The sequence below is a fragment of the Mytilus edulis genome, chromosome 9 (assembly GCF_963676685.1).
Source record: "Mytilus edulis chromosome 9, xbMytEdul2.2, whole genome shotgun sequence".
NCBI classification, from domain to species: Eukaryota; Metazoa; Mollusca; class Bivalvia; order Mytilida; family Mytilidae; genus Mytilus; species Mytilus edulis.
Genome location: NC_092352.1, coordinates 66,817,096 through 66,836,549, shown reverse-complemented (window position 1 = coordinate 66,836,549; position 19,454 = coordinate 66,817,096). Strand labels below are relative to the sequence as shown.

Sequence of the window (19,454 nt, the reverse complement as noted above, 5' to 3'; positions counted from 1 at the left end):
CATAGACAAGGTTTTCGTAAAAGTTTCATATAATCTTTGAGCTATTATATAATGATGGGTCTACATTTTGTTATTGATCATTTGTAGCTAGTTGCCTTTAAACCCACCATTATAAAATAGCTCAAAGATTATATGAAACTTTACAAATGATCAGTCTAGATTTTCAATAAAATTAGCAAAATTTGATGCAGAAATAGCATCATTTGTGAAACTCTTCGCTCAAATAAAGATTTTTCTCTTATGGTGACATTTATTTTATGTTACAAACAAAAAATGCCTTCATCAATTCAAAATTTTATAAGTCTTACCTACGATTATTGTATAAATAATTATTCGTTATGATAACATGAAATTAACTTATAATTATGATAACATGAAATAACGTTATGTATAAAAAATATCGTATAAATTCTAAAATGATGTTTTATCAGGCGAGATAACTCAGATAATTTTGTTTCATATCATGAAGGAAATTTAATTTACAATAAACTATTACCTGATCTTGACTTACCTGTTTTGATGTGCAGCAAAAACGAGAATGTCGTCCCATTTATAATTTAAGTGCTATCTTCTAATATTTTTAATTTCTAAATTCTAATGGTTAGATTTCTTTATATAATCCTTACAAAATCTTACAAAACTTACGATGATGGAAGTTTTGAACGACCTTGAGTGGCTGTACAGCCCTCGCATGGACGGTCGATCGCAACACAACTTAAATACCTTTAGCATGTATTAATCTAGATTTCAAATGGACTTTTTAGACGTTTCTAAAAGATAAGTTACGTTAAAGTCATCATGTTATTTTGAGGAGCCCATTTTGTAAAAAATAAGAGTTTATTGTAACCTACATGTTCAAAGAACTCTTAGTCGGTAAGGCCTTGTTTAGAAGACGATTTTTTTTTCTCGTTTTATTTCGATAACTATAAATTAATGAAATACATGTATGCACAATATTTCAAACAAATTGTTCACTGCCATGCCGGATGTTAACTAAGGTCAAAATTCCATACTTTGACCTATATTTTTATCGGTTCCTTATCGTAGGAATTCCTAAATATGGCAGTTTTGTTTACATCGTTGGTCTGTTGTGTTATTGTTATTTCAATATATCTAGGTAAGACTAATAAAACTGCACTTTCCAACAGAAAGAAGACATTAATGCATACAAAACGTCAAATTCTAACTTGGTACAGACTGTATAAAAAAACTAATAGGAAGGATAAAAGCATGATATGTCACCAGTCTTGTTAGTGATCAAATAAAATAAACGTTAAAACGGTCAGTTTTTGTTTTTACTGGTAATCAAATGTTACAAATTTAGATTTGTACATCCCCAGGCATAGATGGTCTGATTATGTGTTCAATGCTTTTAAAATTTGTCATTGGTTAAACCTGCCAACTGTTTCAAGTATTCTCAGGCCACTGGTGATTATTTACGTTGTCTGGCGTTCTAGACTAAACATTGTTTCTAAATGCACTTAATATTTTTTCATAATTTAGAAATTAAAGATGTTAAGTGTAAAATCTTCGCAAGTAAGCAGAGAAAACTTACACATGTGATCGTTTTTAGGAAAGCACACTTAATAATAATGAACGTGAGGCGGGAACACAAAATGGACATAACCCATCAATAAACATACATGTACATAACGCATGAAGTAAGGGAGATAATACAAATCAATACACGCACATGTAGCATAAATACAATTAACTGGCGCTGAAAGTCTATTATGTTTATCTATTCTGGCCCCTTTTTAGAAGAAGGTTAAATTTATGTCATTCGACATAAGCGCATTTGAAAGTATAGTATAATTGTAATTTTTCAGATAAAGTAGAAAGTGAATGTGGTATATCAGATAAGTTACACTTGAGTCAACACAGAATTGTGGGAGGACAGGAAGCACAACCAGGAACCATACCATGGATAGTAAGAACACATTATATAATCTATATTACACCCATAAGGGTCAAGCAATACAATCATACAATTTTATACAATACAATGCAATACAATGTAATACAATACAATAATTATATAGAATAATAGAACATATTTTATTTTAAGAGTTCAGAATGTGTTTTAGTTATCAAATGCAGCAAGCTGCTGAAATAATGGTATTATAAATACATAAGTGCAAATAAAAAATCTTTCTATCAGTTAATTGTTATTCGTGCTAATATGTAATTGGATAATATATTATTTGATACGCGTATGACCTTTTAGTCTTGTTACAGGTAAAAAGTGCAAACGTCCTGTGCCCTAAACATGGCTTATTATTCAACTAAAAGGGGCACAGAACGTTTGCGTTTTTACCTGGAACACGATAGGACATTTGCGCAACAAACACTATATGGACTTTTGCGCTTTAAATTTTGATACACTTGTATCAAATTGACCGGACATTCGCGCTTTTTACCCATTGACATCTACCTGTTATTTTAATGAATTAATAAATTCAACTTATATCTGTGGTTAGTTAGTTCTCATTTTCATAGTCTTAAACCTAGAGTTTAAAGTTATATACTAGTAAAGGATTTGTTTATGTCATAAAAATGTAAAATTCGTGGTATTGATGAACAGGGACCTCAGTCAAGAGTTGAGAAAGAGAAGCTATAATATTTATTTGAAATGTGTCGAATTGCCAATCAGGATTGATTACAAGCCCAGAAAAAACAAGAGGAGAGTCATAAGAAGCAAATATCGCAAAAGCGCAAATGTCCTATATAAAAAGCGCCAATATCCTATAAATTGAAGCGCAAGTGTCCATTGAAAAAGCGCGAATGTCCTATGAAAAAGCACATTTGTCCCGCGCCGGTCAGAAATATATTTTTTCTGGAGTGTCTAATTTTGTTGTTTAAAAATATAGTTAAACATTTGAAAGATATTTCTGTTGTCATTTATTAAAAAAGAAATTTAAGTAATAATTTATGAATGAAAATATAAATGAATACACACTATATTTAACATTCCTATCATAGCTTCCTTTCATTGTGTTTAACATTAACAATGAGATGTCAGATGGATGAACATTGACCCAGTCATCTTGAACGTTACCGTCTCACTTCACTGATTTTCACTTATTAAAAGCTTTACAAAAAATGTACATTTGACCCGTCTTCTCATTTAAAAAGAAACGAGACAAAAGTGAACTAGACGAGCCATCTTATAACACGCTAGATTTCTCCTACTTCTCTCTGCAGTCGAAAACCCGGTTGAAATAGAACAAAAGAATCGAAGCTCTTTGTTAGAGAAGGCGATAAATGCTTACTGTAATGTTTACTATAGTGACAAAATTTTTAAAAGTTAATAGAAACAAACAAAATTACAATTTTCTTCTCAATTACGAAGTGTTTTATTTTAAAAACACCATTTGCATAAGTTTTCAATTGATTTAGTACATAGTTAAGCAGAACAATTAGATATCAAGTCGACGACATGGGTATCTTTCAAGTTGGATGTAGAAGATGTATAACCTCCGATTTAAAAAAAAATTACCACGGACGGAAAACAAATCAATCTATTAGTTCAGTAATTTTCGTGTCTGCCCTTCCATTATGTGACTCCAGAACAAATTCCAAAAAATGGGTAACAATTGTATCGAAAAGAGAAGATCGAGTGCACCTTTTTATGTAAGGGCGTGTTTGAGTTGAATATTTTGTCTTGATATCTTACAAAGCAAGAATATTTCATACATCGTCTCGCTTCAGATTCTATCATTTTTATATATCGAAGCTACAGGTTGACTTTTTAACATAAAAAAATCACAGTGCTAAAAGATGAAATATATGGGTCAAGTGAAATACCTATCTAATGAATCACAAAAACAGAGTAGGTGTGTTCGAATAGCTATTTTTTTACTGAAAGTACTTGACGACAGTCTTTCAAGTTGGATGATGAAAATGCATATCTTCGAAAAATTATAATTTTTTGTGTGTGGTAACTAGGGTTTATTTTATAGTCTTCAACCACTAACAAAAATCTAGTCTGCCCTTCCACGAAATGTTTAGTTAGAATTTTTTTAAATGTTTATGAATTTTCGAAAATTCCACCTGACAACCGATCAGACAATAGTTTTAAATTGGATCAATGCAGACACGATCATTAACTTATGCTCATTAGATAGTTGATACATTTGTCTTTTAAAATACAACTGACATATAAGGATCGTAATGGTGCAATGTGGATAAATTGATCGGTTTCCAAGAGCAAAATTGGCAACGCGTCATCCCTACAATAGCTTCCATTTCTACGATTGTGAAAAATGAACTGGCGTAATGGAGAGATAATTTTGACGAAGTAGAATCCTGACTGTCTGTGTTTAAATGCATTTAAAAATCAGAACTAATTAAAGTCATTATAACGTGACTTGACGGTGACGTAAAGTTGTTAAATTTTCTGTGTCATTTGGTCTCTTGTGGAAAGTTTTCTCATTGGCAATCATATCACATCTTCTTTTTTTATATTTTGACATATCAGTTTCTTCTTGTTGTCTTAGATTGTCCGACCTTCTTCTTAAAGATTAAAAAAATAGACTTATAAATTATTTTCGATAAAATTAAAAGTGTCATGTTTGAATAGTCTTTCTTTTGTGTTATATATAAAAGACGACAAATCGTCATTGAAATTATTTCTCCTCGTTATCTCTGGTATCATTTGTTGATGATCTAGATAGACTGCAATCATCAAATTATGCATACCAAAACATAAAAAGGTTAATTCCCTTATTTATACAAAAACATATGACTGTAGGATGAGACTCCAATTGCGAACACAATCTGTGCATTCGTATACCGTAACTACCCAGTTGAAGCACGCCTCTGATTGCGGAATTTCTCGTTGGATTGAAGACCTATTGGCGGCATTCGGTTGTTTTCAGCTCTTTGGTCGGATTGTTATCCCTTTGACACATTCCCCATTTCCATTCTCAATTTTGTTCAGTTTGAGCCAACCGTTTTCCTGAAATGTCCTTTTATAATATAGATGTATTTAATGTCGATAGGTGATGCTGACAGAACTTGGAGATCACGTGTGTGGTGGAAGTATAATAGGAGACCGGTTGATACTGACTGCTGCTCACTGTTTTGAAGAGTAAGTAAGTACGTTTTGACCATTTATGTGGTAAAAGTTGCAATTCATTAGTTTCTACTAAAAGTTGCTTTACAAAAAGTCAGAACAAACATGATAAAAGAAACATTAAGTAAAACTGGTTTATCTTAATATATCAAAATGCTGGTATTATTTAAAAATCATGTGATTTCATATTGTTAGCGATTTGATTATTAACGAACAAGGAAAAGGGTCTTATTTGTCAGCAAGCTTGAAAAGTTTGAAAAAAGTCATAAATAAAAAATCCGAACTGTTTCACGTTTTTTCATGTCGGGGCCTTTTACAGCTGACTATACTATATATGTTTTGCACATTGTGAAAGGTCGTATAAACGACAACATATGGTTGTTTGAATGAACATTATTTGGACTCCATAGGACAGTTATGTCATTAGCAATCACATAATATGAATAACTGATTACAAAAACAAGTCAAGGCTTTGCAAAGTCAGTGAGGATCAACAAGGTTATATGATTGTTTTTAACGTTGGCTGTGATGTACATTGTAAAATCATTAAAGGCTTAGACAAATTATGATTTATGCTTGCGCAGGATTGTTTATTGGGTCTCATAAAAAAGTGCATCTGACCCGGAAAGCAACTAGAGCTGGCATCTGCAAGATTCACAAATTTCAAACATATTATTACTTAGTAGAGTAATTCTCTGTTTTATCACTCATTCGATATAAAAATGTTTAATAGTTTACTATCTCTTTACTTTAGATAGCGGTAGCGTTCTCTACTCAATTGCTATAGGTTGTTCCGAACTGAACCAATACACAATGTTCTGGTGTAGGTAATGTGGTCTCCATATGGACTGTTCCTTGGTCGCCTATAAATTTCAGCTCAGTTAACCAATCTAGTATATTTCGGCATTTTCTTATCCTGATATGCAAGTAAAACTTGCCACGTTAAACTTGGACGTTAAACAAAAAATAGATTATCCATATCATTTTAGAATAATTTGTGGTATTAAGTCTATGTCACTTCTTTTGCAGTAGGGTTAGTTTATCCGTTGGAAGATGGAAAGTCATTGCCGGGAAACATAATGTTGACAAAACTGACCCACATCAGAGAGAGTTTTCTGTACAAAAAATTATAATGCACTCTGCATACGATTCGCAAACTGTTGCGAATGACTTGGCTATACTAGTGTTGCAGGACAGAATAATTTACGACGATTACATTAAACCTGCCTGCCTACCAGATGGTCAGAACTATTACATAGGACAACTTTGCATAACTGCTGGCTGGGGAGATACACAAGGTAAAACTTTGTATTATAGTCATGTGTTTGTTTTAGCCAAAGCAGAATTATAATATTTAGTTATAGCTAATTTCTATATAATGTGCTGTCGCGCCCGAAACACACCTAAACAGAATAGTCAAAACCTCATGGTGTCAACTTTGTCAAAGGGAGTTAAACCTTTCCAATTTAGCAACGGAACATACAGGAAATGCACGTTAATTAGTCATGTCAGTATTGCTAGACTGAGTGATGATACCCTCCGGAACTAACGTCTGGAACTAGCGGTATCCATCAAGTTTAGAAACAATAATATATGACCTCATGTGACAAAACAAAAACAAAACTATATACGGGCGTTAATCTGATAAGTTAAACCCTTAAACAATAAGCGAATCATAATTTGTATCAACTCCTTGTGAAAATTAGATGTTGTATTAAAAGTAATAAACAATACAATACGACTACGCTTCAACATATTCATAATTTCTTGGTTTATTTTTCATTTTCTGTTTGAAGATCGTACTGGTTGTTTTCGCGGTATCAAGTACCGTTATTTTATTGTGCTTTAGTTTGTCTATTGTAATATGATCTTATGTGTACATTCAAAACTTGTTCTATAGCTACAGGTAACTTTGATGTCCTGAATCAAGTAGAATTAGCAATCATCTCTGACAGTTTATGTGTGAGACGAGACTGGTATGGAAGTGATTTCATCCCTCAGACAACATTCTGTGCAGGTTATTCTCAAGGTGGAAAAGATAGTTGTGGGGTATGTTTCAAATTCAGATGAAGCTCAACTGTGTTATACAATCGTGCAAACAAATTATTTCGGATGATCTTGTTATAATTATGACTTAGTATAATTTGCAAAAGCGATAATTGAAGCTTTCCTATTGAGAACTTCCTATTTCTGGATAGCGACATTCAAGCAACGCCTATATATGTAGTGATACTTTATTCCAGAACTGATGTTCTATCATCTTTGCCTTGATATAAGGTCCTGCCCCTCGTTCCAGAGCACTTGAGATCAACCCCTGATTTTTTTTTTTGGGGGGGGTTGTGTACTGTTGTTTTCTTATCGTGGTTTTTTTTCATTTGTAGTGTTGTCTTCAACTTTTGCTTTTTTTTAATACCTTTGGTGTTTTCTTCCTTTTTTTACAGAATCTTGAATGCTAACATTACTATGTGGCAGAGCAGGTTTTGACTACAGCTCAGATTTATTTAAGGATTTATTAAGAAATCAAATTGATATTCTCTAATTGTCCATATCAGCATTTCATGCACTCGACCTAGATTTATTATAATGCTTGACTTATTTATAGGGTGACAGTGGCGGACCGTTCACATGCAAGGTTGGAAGGAAATGGATCCAAATGGGTAAATAATTTTAAAAAGATTTAAGCACACAAAGTAATCTTGACCACACTATTTCAGAAAAGGTATTTAAGATAGAGGGGTCAGCAATTTCGTCTTCTGGCTTGATGTTAAGATAGATTGTTTATATTTTAATTAATCACCTGAAATACATCCTTTAACAAAGCAATTTTCAATTAAAAATCCCTTGCTCTCATATTCAGAATAAACCATTAGGTAAGACAATAAAGATTCTGTTTTTACATAAACTATTTTTTTTTAAAATAAATTGCATTTTCTGATTGAACACAAATTTTATATAAACATTTTATGATTCCGATATGACATTTACAGACAAAGACTCTCGAACATTAAAACGTATTGTAAGTTACATATCCAAAACAAAGATGGCCATGATACCATTTGATAATTACCAGTTGAACCTTATATTAATGAAACGTCCATTTCTTTTTTTTTTGATTGGTCAGATTTCAATGATCTGAGGTTTCAGTTTTTAAATTTCAGCTATAAATGGTTCCATTTCATCACGAATATAAAAGTTTTTTTTCTCTTAAAACCATGAGACGCATCAATTTTTCCTCTGTGCCTTTCAATATTTTACGACACAAATATTGACCATTATAATGTACCTGTATAATAGATTACCTTGAATATACTCAATCTGATTAAAATAATATTAAAACTTTGCTCTGTTAGATATGTATGCACAAGAGCAACAAACTAAAGTGAAATATCAAATGTTAATGATAATGGTATGTATAGCATAAACATTGTCCTCTTTCCACCGGTCCTATATAAAAGGTAGACATGATACAAGTTAACGTGCTAATTACAAGTTGCCACTTGCATTAGTGAAATTGCAATATAAAGCCTTTGCGGAGTTGAACCAAATTTGAGTAAATACACGAGGTAAATGCCCGCATTGCACTGAAATTTTAGCACTTTTTCGAGTGGAATTCTTTGTTACATGTCGATCAGGCTACAGGTGGAACGGAAATAATTACTCTCCTGGAACTTGGTTTATATTGAACCCTACTTATCTCAATAGAATGAAATTCAAAACAGTGTAGCTATGGCCATTGATTGACACATTAAAATCATCCATTGACTGGGACAATTTACGTTAAAGTTTGTCTGTAACGACCACTGTTCACGACGTACCTACGATAGACATTTAAACTGTGGGGTCACCAAAGGTTTCTTAACGCCTTTAATTATAAAATAATTCGAAAAATTAATCAGGAATAACTTTTGTATTTTGATTTATATAATTGATATAAATCAAAATATCGTGTTATTTATGATTAATTTTTCGAATTACTTTATTTAGGTGTTGAGAACCTTTGGTGACCCCATAGTTTAAGTGTCTTTAAAAAGTACATAGTGAGCATTGGTCGTTACATACCTAAATTGTCCCAGTCAATGGATGGTTTTAATGTGTCAATCAATGGCCACAGCTACACTGTTTTGAATTTGATTCTATATTTGATACTGTGGTTAGTCATAACATACAGCATCTATATGTCCGATCTAAATACTGAATCCGATGCATATTAATTAAAAGTTAATTTCCGAATTAAATACATGTATGTGTGTAGGTTCTGGGTTAGTGTTAGAGAGTGGTGATACATCTAAATGACTACCATGACCCACTACGGCAAATAAAATATCTCCGTTCCATCTAAAAGTGAGCATTGAATAAAACTGCTGAGGTGTATTGCAATCTATCAAATGTCATGGATGTGAGTCATACGCTAAGTTTATAATTCATGCTTTAATATTTAACAATTATTTGTATATTATAGGTGTTACAAGCTGGGGAATTCTATGTGGTGCCCCTAAATGGCCAGGAATATATACAGACATTACACGGTATATGAACTGGATTCGTGACCAAGCGCAAGTTGTTGGTCTCCAATTAGATTCTTGAGAACTATAGGAAGTCTTAGAGCAATTTTGATGAGAAACAAGTAACTGAAGTTTATTCCAATTTTCATAGAAAGATTTATTTTGTTGAACCTGGTATTAAAAAAAAAGGAAAATTACTAGTATTCTGTTGTCCTTACTTTTTTTCTTTTGTTTTTTATTTTAACAGACTGTTAAAAGTAAAATCACAAAAATACTGAACTTTGAGGAAAATTCAAAACGGAAAGTTCCTAATCAAATGGCAAAATTAAAAGCTCAAACACATCAAACGAATCATTCATTGGTTTGTTTAATGTTACCAACCAGATAACACACACTGACGAAGAATTCAAGCTTCATTCAATCATCCGAATAGCTTCATTACATGGGTTGTATAAGTTAGTTTGCGCGAGTTTTATTTACAAGATGTAAGTAAACTATTAAACTAAGGATTTCGATGCATATTTGAATTAGTGAATTCCATTACTTACTAGTCCGACACGAATGTGTATCCTTATATTTTACATGAATCCACAAGGTTTCACTCCTCTACTCTTTGAGCATTTATTCTTCATCCAAGTTGTTCGTTACTCTATAAAGGACAGATTAAACGAATTAAATTAGCTTTGTTGCAATAAAAATGTGTTATGTAGTTATACATATCTTGTTTTATAAAAAGACAAAATTCAAAGATAAAAGAGGGACGAAAGATACCAAAGGGACAGTCAAACTCATAAATCGAAAATAAACTGACAACGCCATGGCTAAAAATGAAAAGACAAACAGACAAACAATAGCACACATGACACAACATAGAAAACTAAAGAATAAACAACACGAACCCCACCAAAAACTAGGGGTGATCTCAGGTGCTCCGGAAGGGTAAGAATATCCTGCTCCACATGTGGCACCCGTCGTGTTGCTTATGTGATAACAAATCCGCTAAATAGTCTAATTCGGTAGGTCACATTCATGAAAGGGATGGGGATTGTAGTGACGACGTAAGGAACATATCCGATATCATTTGTGGAACGGTTATTCCATAACGGTCAACCAGCTCGTGATGGCGTCCATTAAAGTGCGAGGTTTGGCATGCCACAAAACCAGGTTCAACCCACCATTTTTTCCTTTAAAAATGTCCTGTACCAAGTCAGGAATATGGCCATTGTTATTTTATAGTTCGTTTCTGTGTGTGTTACAATTTAACGTTGCGTCGTTTGTTTTCTCCTATTTTTTAGTGTAAATTTACATTGCGATAAGACGTGTCATGGTACTTGTCTATCCCAAATTCATGTATTTGGTTTTGATGTTATATTTATTATTCTCGTGGGATTTTGTCTGATGCTTGGTCCGTTTCTGTGTGTGTTAGTTACATTGTAGTGTTGTGTCGTTCTCCTCTGATATTTATGCGTTTCCGTCAGTTTTAGTTTGTTACCCCGATTTTGTTTTTTGTCCATGGATTTATGAGTTTGAACAGCGGTATACTACTGTTGCCTTTATTTTTTTGCTATCGTATCAAACCAATTATAATACTCAAGACACGTGTTTACAGAAAATTTATTGAAACAAAATGCCATTCAACAAAGTATGAGAAGCATATACAATGCTTCATTTAAAAACAAAACAAAACAAAACATGACAGAAGAAATTTAATACCAGTATTCCAAAATTTATATGCATAAGTTGTTAGGTGTTAATCCTTCTAATCCTTCATTAAAAAATAAGAAGATAAGTAAAACGAAAAGGAAAAAGAAAATAATCTAACGGTTTTATGGTATCATTGAATTTTTGTTTAACCACTGGTTAAACATATAAAATCCCGAAACATCATACAATTATTTATGCAACTGAAAACGCATCAATGTTGGGTTTTCGTTAATAACTAGATGTATGTAGCGCATATCAAACTTCGAAACCTTATCGTTGATGGTACGGGAAAGCATTGTAAGTGAAAGTATGTCCAACATTGAAAACGACGAGCTAAAATATGGTTGTTTTTTTTATACGTGTTAAGCAATTTGACTCAGGCATATCTTATTCACGTCATTTTATACATATTAAGAATGTTTATTTTATCAGATATAAAATCTGAATAACAAAAAGCATCAGGTTTAAAATTTAATACGCCAAAAACGCGCCTCGTCCACACAAGACTCACCAGTGACGCCCAGATATAAAAGATCGAAAGCGAAAAAAAGTACAAAGTTGTACAGCACTGAAGATCAAAAGTTGAAAAAGTTTGTGTCAAATACGGCTAAGTTTGTATGCTTGGGATAAGAACATCCTAATTATTTAGAACAATTAATGCTATTGCAAACAGTAAATTTTATCAAATGAATATAACAGATATACATAATGAAACTGAAGTATTAACTCATTACATAGAACAAACACGAATACATAATAAATGACCAACACAGAATAGACACACCCGACTCAGTCCAGGCCTCAACGCAGTAAATTATGAAAATGACGTCACATACGACGGTGAAAAGGCATTAAAAATTACGTCACATACGATGGTGAAAAGGCATTAAAAATTTGAACATATAAAATTTCTGAAACAGCAGAAAAATTACGTCACATATGAAAAACTATATCTCAAAAGTAAGATAGAATTAGGATTGATTAAAACGGTCTCTTGTATTAGTAGTTTCAAATACTACAATCGTGTAAACGATTTCAAAAACCAAACAATTCTTCTTTAATTTACACCAAGTATAGTTTCTATGGCCTTATAATACTACAACTGATAATTTTTCATTCAGGAGATTTTCACTACATAAGCGTTCGATAACGTTTATGTCTTCAGGAGTTGTGAGGGACCTTTCTTTTTCTTATATCTTCTTAAAGCCTTTTTTCATGAGATTATTTTAGTACATAAGATTGTATGCGAGTGCTGTGGTAAAAAACTCAAGTTTGGGAAGAAACGGATATTCATTAACCAAAACACATAATAATAAAAATTCAAGAAAACCATTGGCATGATTTTATTTTGTACATTCAATAACAAACAAATATTCAACAATATTCAACAGTAAGACTATATTGTAACAATAAATTTAGATGCCACTTTAAAAACTGTAAATTTTCACTGTATACTCTTTTAAGGCAGTATATAGTTTGTACATTTTCATTAAGGTGTCATGTGTGACAATCAAAATTAAAGTCGCATTAAGATAAGTTGTAACCCAAATGAAAGTCATGAAACAGGAATTAAATGAACAAATAATATGTCTATTGTTTGATGAAATTGGCAGACAAAAATATGATAGGAAAATGACTATTCGACTAAAATAAAAAATGTGAGGCTTTTTTATATGCATTTTAATATAAGTAATAAATAACCAAATTGTGTAGCTTAAAATGTTTTTTTTTGTTATTTAAAGCTTTTAGTATAGCAAAGTTTTCGCTGATACAAAAGTAATATTTTTTTCAGACACTCAACTAGCTTGCGTGAACGGCGTCATCACAATTACTTTTTTTAACTTTTTATATTATCAAAAATTGTCCATAAAGGTCTAAATGGAGAACATTGAAAGGAGAGTCAAAATTCTCTCATTTAATAAGTATTACTGCCTTTCGAAATAGTAGTTTTAAAATAACAAAAAAGGTGAACATTTTCAAATACACAAGTACTTTTTTGTGCTATCTTGTAATAGCACTCAAAAATTAACAAAGAAGGAAAAGAGGAATATGTGAAGTAATTTATCCAATTAAAAAAAAACACAACGCTCCTAATCTTTCTGATCATGCTGATTAGCAAACAAAAGAAATAAAAGCAATGTTCCATTCGTCGATAACAGTATGGTAATACGATGTGCATGTATCTTATAGACTTTTAACTTTACAATGGGAAAATAATTTCAGTTACACATGTATATGTTCTTTTTGCATTAATAATTAACCTGATATTGTAACACTTAAACTTTACAACAATCATATCCTGAGTGATTCACACTGATTAATACTATAGATAAAACTTCGTTTCATGTTTATATTTAGATATATACATTGTGACCTATAAAAAAATATATATGTATCACAAATACAGACACAAAATAACAATATCACAGAATGAAATTTTACAGTACACTTGAAGTGTATGTATGTGAACCTTCAGTAGTGGGCAGTCCCTTTTATCCTGTTTTAGTTCGTTCCTGTCAAAGTATTTTGGACTCAAAGTTTTAAAAGTGTAGCTTTATTTGCACGTATACAAACCATCCTTTCCATTTTCTTTTGTCCCTCTTTTATCTTTCATATTCTCAAGCTACACATAGGCCACTTTTGAAATTTTTGAAATTGTACAAATTGTACATGAAATGTATATGAAAATATGTACAACCATTTCTTGCGGATGATGTTGGTTGATATTACTAGAGATATCATCATCCATATTTTTATTGATTATATTATTATTCCTTTTTGTTAAGAGTTAAAAAATACAATGTTTGCATCACAAAAGTTTACCAAAACCTTTCAATAGTAAATTAACCTAGGCCTTTTGATCGACAGTTGATATAGGCATAACAGCCCTGAGATCAGCATCATTATTTTCACCCAAACAAATTGTTAACCTTAAACGACAAATTTCTTCGTTACTTGATACTGTTCAATTAAGTCTTTTAAAATTACGCAATGTAAAGCATAAATCTATTAAAAATTTGAAAAGACAACTGGATAAAAATAAAAAAAACAATCACTGTCCCTTAAAAAATGAATTATGACAGCACTGATGATCATGATGACGATTGTAACCTTAATTCCTCAGTCCAGTTATCAGCCAATGCATAATTCTTTTTTGAAACATTCGAACAAAAAGTATTAACCTCAAAATAGTGAAAATAAATGTATTGATATTTTTATTAGAAAGGTACTCAATGCAAAATGTCTATGGAATGTAAATCATATCTATCTTCTCTTTCAAATTTATGCATGTTTTGTAACTGATAATTGCATAAATGTTGAAACAGCTGTGTTATAATCTTCAACAATCAAGAATTTTATAAGTAGAATTTCCATAATTTTAAAAAGTAATCGTAACATCAATTTGCACGTTTAATTTTTGTGACAAAAATAGCACTCAACAAAAAGTAAAATGCAGTCACCGCAAATAAAATAATATAACCTAAACCTATTGTACAATCAACACTTTCAAAATAATCCAAAATAATTCCTCCAGTTGGGGTTGCTATGGCATTTGGGAGGACTAAAGCTTGGTGCCATACTGCTATGTCTTTTGCTTTGTCTTTTTCATCAGGTAAAACATCCATTACTAATGCAAAGTCTATCGACTGGAAAGTTCCTAAACCCATTCCTATAAAATAACATTGCGTAAGTCGAATATTGCTACAACAGTACAATAATGTAACAAATGATGCGAAAAGGTATGTTAATGACTTATCTTTAATAGGATCGAACAAATAGTGGTTAACCTCTTCTTTTTTGTTGCACCTATATATATTCAAATAATACAAGGCGTATGGATGCTTATCTGGCAGTGATGTTAACGGCATAGATAATTTGACGAGACACCTTGATGCTTTTTTTATACAGATGCCTTATACATCGAAAATGTCCATTGTATTTAACCTCATTTTCAAAGTTACGTAAAATCTTATTTTTTTATTTCATGAATTTCTCATTTACTTTGAGTAATAAGATAACTTCATTTGGTATTTATTGTCCTTGTTAGGTCTATATGTCCGTCAGACATGGTTTACCTGACCTAGATCTCCTTTCACTGATTGGTGGTGAATATTACTTTTTCGTGTGTATAATCGGTTCTCAGATACTTTAAGCGGCAGCTCAACTTAAATTGGTTAATGTTGTTATTGAAACTCTCATATCACCTTGAACACATTTTCAAAGTTCATTGTACTATCTTGCACGATTTCGTCGAGTTCTTAGATTTATTATAAGCATTGTGCGAACTGTATTTGCTTTATGGTAAAGTTTACATGATTCATCTGTATATTGATCAGATTGTATTTATTTTAATAATCTTTTGTCAAAATATGAGATATCTCTTTTGAAAAATGCGTCCATTCATATAATAAAATACTTTTTTTATATTTCCCTGAACGTTCAATTAAACAGTATTAGACAAGCAACGGAATTATTCTTAAAAAAGTATTTGTAATTCTATAATCTCTGAAACTTACAGTAATTAAATATATATACTTACCAAAGAAAAAGGCTATAATAAACGCCATCCAAAAGGCGTTTTCACCATTTACAAATGTCAGGGCCGTGCAGCTTATACTCATCATTACCGCTGAAATACGTACAGGTATTAGCAATCGAATTAAAATAATTACAAAAATAATGTTATATAAATGTATAGAGCAATGACTCATGTTAACCAAACTTACTATCATTATATGATTAATTGAATGATTGATTGATTGATTAATTTGTGTTTAAGCCCACTTTCAACACTATCAATGAGGTCAGTTTTTATTGATGGAGGAAGTCGGAGTGTTATAGAGAACTACCTACCTTCGGTAGGAAAAATGATAAGTTTGAGTCGAGTATACCTTCACCGAGCAAGATTCGAACTTACACCTTTAGTGTTGACAATCTAATAATGCAGTTGTGCGACTTCTTAGACAACTAGGCCACCGAGGCTCCTATCATTATTATAAAAATCACTAAAATACAACGGATCACATCAACTATCGAGTGTGCCTAAAAATCAGCATAACAAATGATAAGATCGGTCGACTAGGTTTCAGAAAAAAATGTGGCGGAGTATAATAACTTAAACAAAAAAGATCAATTTCCCCAAGAAAGATTATAAAATCACCAAATTGCCTTCATTTCCTAAATACAACAATTTATTGTACACAGTTTAACTGAATTGAACCCATATTTTGAAAAACAAAACACAAAAAAAACTTGCATAGTAAACTACAAGCAGATGACCACTTACTTTAACTGCAAGATCAAAAGTGCACATTATTTAGACAAAATGTGATTGCTACTACAGAATGATAGCTAAGTGATTGTGGCTCAAGAAAATTACTGCTAGATGGTTTCCTGATGTCTCATAAAACTTGTTAGGGGCTTGTAAGTTTTAAGAAACGTTCCGTCTGACCATCAGAACAAAGAACCTTTGTAACTGAGTAACTGAGTATGCAACGCTTGTTGTTCTTGCTAAATGTAAGAAATTTAGGCTAATCTAGTGCTTAATGTTTAACGACATACCAATAAAATTAAAGTTTACCTTTATTTCAAGTTCGACAAAAAGTGCATTTTAACACATTCAACAGATATATTGAAATCAAGTTTTTTTTTTCTCTGGATTTTCTGTTGTGGTAAGCACATACACTTAAAATAACTACTGATATTACTCTTATTTTTATGCCAGTATGTGTTCACGTGTGAATGGTAAACATAAATTATGTTCTTACCTGCTATTATCACAATTATTTTTCGTTTGCCAATTCTGTCTGAAACAATTCCCATAATAACTGAACTGTAAATATAGACGATACGAATTACGTGGATGTACTTGGCTGGTTTTTACTTGGGGTAAATATCTCAAAGAATAAAACATAGGTCGAAATAGTTGTCAAAGGTACCAGGATTATAATTTAATACACCAGACGCGCGTTTCGTCTACATAAGACTCATCAGTGACGCTCATATCAAAATATGTATAAAGCCAAACAAGAAAAAGTTGAAGAGCATTGAGGATCCAAGGTTATAAGAAATAGAAGGATCCAAACCAACAATGTACACATTGAAAAGTATTTATTATTCATACGAGATATTTTGATTATCTCTCGTTGGCTTTCGAATTATTCAAAAACCTGGGTTTTTTCCTTCTCATAATCATGAATGGCTCTGAAATGCATAGTAACACAGTTCTCATAATTCTTCTTTAAAAAATGCACATAGTTTCATTGGAAAGGTTGATGACCTATTGGTGGCCTTGTGCTGTTTCTGTTTTTAAATGAGGTTGTTTCTTTGATATATTCCCCATTTCCATTCTCAATTTTATAGATTATTTTCTGTATTTTTAACAATTTCTTGCAAGCTGCTTACGGTCATTTTTAACAATATTTTCAAAATTACTAACTCGAATGGTTTAATATAAATGAAATATACTTTTTATATCAATTGTATATTCTTTATTTGTAACTAAGTTACTTACCCAACGGATGCTGAAAACAGTAAAGGCAGTAAAATGAAAGCCACTGTCCTTGCAGCATTCCAACAAAAAGGCAACTGTATCATATCTGACACCCAATATTCCAGGAATCTATAGATATAAAATAAACGAAGATATACAACCATGATCCCTTTATATTACCTTTCGTTTGTTCGGAATCAGCTGGTCTTAACCTGGTTGTTTTCATTTTTGCAAGAGGAAATTGATACAATGATTACTGTTCATTTTGAAGTTTATTCAACGGACCAATTTCTCCTTATTAATGTAGCACAATACAAAGATTTTATAACTCCAACTCCCAAGTTTTAAAATGCTGTAACTTTCTTAATAATGCTTGAAAATTTATAAAAGTGGTAGTTTTGGATAGCTAACAGATTACTCTTTCAAATAAATGCAATGTTAGTATTATGCAACAATTATGTAACCAATTATAATGTTAACTGTGTCTAAAATATTTTTCACCAAATTTCCACTTTCAAATGAAATTAGCTTCTGCATAGGTATCCCTAGAGGATTGATTTTATTATATGTTGTTCCTATGGCCATTATCTACAAAAGGGTGTCTCAGATTTCAGATAGAATGTATAGAACAAATTTTACACCTAATTGAACATTATCTTCTTTTATGTGGTTAGGATGTTTACACTAATTAGAGATTTATGAGAGAATGGAACACCATAGAGACAATCTGAGACACCCTTTTGAAGCCCATGATACGTTGATTAAGAATCTGTTAAAATTTTTAGTATAGTTAAAGAGATGATAGAGCTAAATTCATTCAAGTGAACTTACCTAGATTTTGTCACTAAGTACATAATAATTGATTACATAATGATTGCATAATAAAAATATTGCATTCATTTAAAAGATTAATCTTTTATCTTTCTATATATACCTCTTTTATTATTTTCTATGCATTTATAAGAAAGTTACAGCATTTCAAAGGTTAGTGATTGGAAGTAAAAAAATCTTTGTATTGTGCTACCTTAAAACAACCATTGATCGCATGTTAAAGTTCCTTTTGAATATGTTGAAAAGTCTACAGAGAACAATAGCTGTTGACAAATTGAATAGACTATGTATTTTCCAATGTCAGAGGTTATTTCTTTTTTTTTTTATTTTCTCGCTGTTGTTTGAAATCTGTCCATAAAGCAACTTTTTAACCATTGGATTCCTTTGTCGTAGCATAGTTGTGTGTGTCTGTCCCAAACAATTTTTTATTTTCATGTTGATATTTTCTACCCTATTACTTTGTAAAGATACTATACGAAATAACATAACTGAAATAGGCAAACAAAAAACGCTTGGAAGAATTTTTTTTGAAGGAATGAAAGCTAATATAAAAAAGAAGATGTGGTATGGTTGCCAATGAGACAACTCTCCTAAAGAGACCAAAATGACACAGCAATTTACAACTCTAAGTTCAGAATCTCTGAACAGCTTCTCAAAGAAGATAGAATATTCCGGTAGATTTTACAGAAGGAAACTATACATTTTGAAAGTTACGGAACCTAAGATTGTCGCATACAAATATTGTAAATATAATGGTAAATATTTACCCTGTAACTGTGGATACACCTTGCTGCATTAAAAATCTTGTTATAAAAACCCATCTAAAATCATGTTCTGAAATAAAATT

The 19,454-nt window shown here is 31.6% G+C and overlaps 2 protein-coding genes across 4 annotated transcripts in view; one reads left to right on the top strand and one right to left on the bottom strand.

Moving 5' to 3' along the window:
* Nucleotides 1-1,058: 1,058 nt before the first annotated feature.
* LOC139490399 (serine protease hepsin-like) lies at nt 1,059-9,767 on the top strand. Its single transcript, XM_071277201.1, has 7 exons — nt 1,059-1,117; nt 1,830-1,930; nt 5,004-5,092; nt 6,107-6,375; nt 6,978-7,126; nt 7,680-7,734; nt 9,537-9,767. Exons 1-7 carry the CDS (start codon nt 1,060-1,062, stop codon nt 9,659-9,661), a joined length of 846 nt encoding a protein of 281 aa, XP_071133302.1. The 5' UTR covers nt 1,059; the 3' UTR covers nt 9,662-9,767.
* A 2,844-nt stretch (nt 9,768-12,611) lies between these two features.
* LOC139488836 (uncharacterized) overlaps nt 12,612-19,454 on the bottom strand; it is a 30,062-nt gene continuing 23,219 nt past the window's right edge. For all 3 annotated transcript variants that reach the window (XM_071274779.1, XM_071274780.1, XM_071274781.1), the window contains 5 exons: nt 19,375-19,441; nt 17,798-17,905; nt 17,052-17,116; nt 15,824-15,913; nt 12,612-14,953 (listed from right to left, as the gene is read on the bottom strand). In XM_071274779.1, coding sequence (XP_071130880.1) covers nt 14,682-14,953; nt 15,824-15,913; nt 17,052-17,116; nt 17,798-17,905; nt 19,375-19,441 — 602 coding nt within the window. In that variant the 3' untranslated portion in view covers nt 12,612-14,681. The remainder of the gene's footprint in view (nt 14,954-15,823; nt 15,914-17,051; nt 17,117-17,797; nt 17,906-19,374; nt 19,442-19,454) is intronic.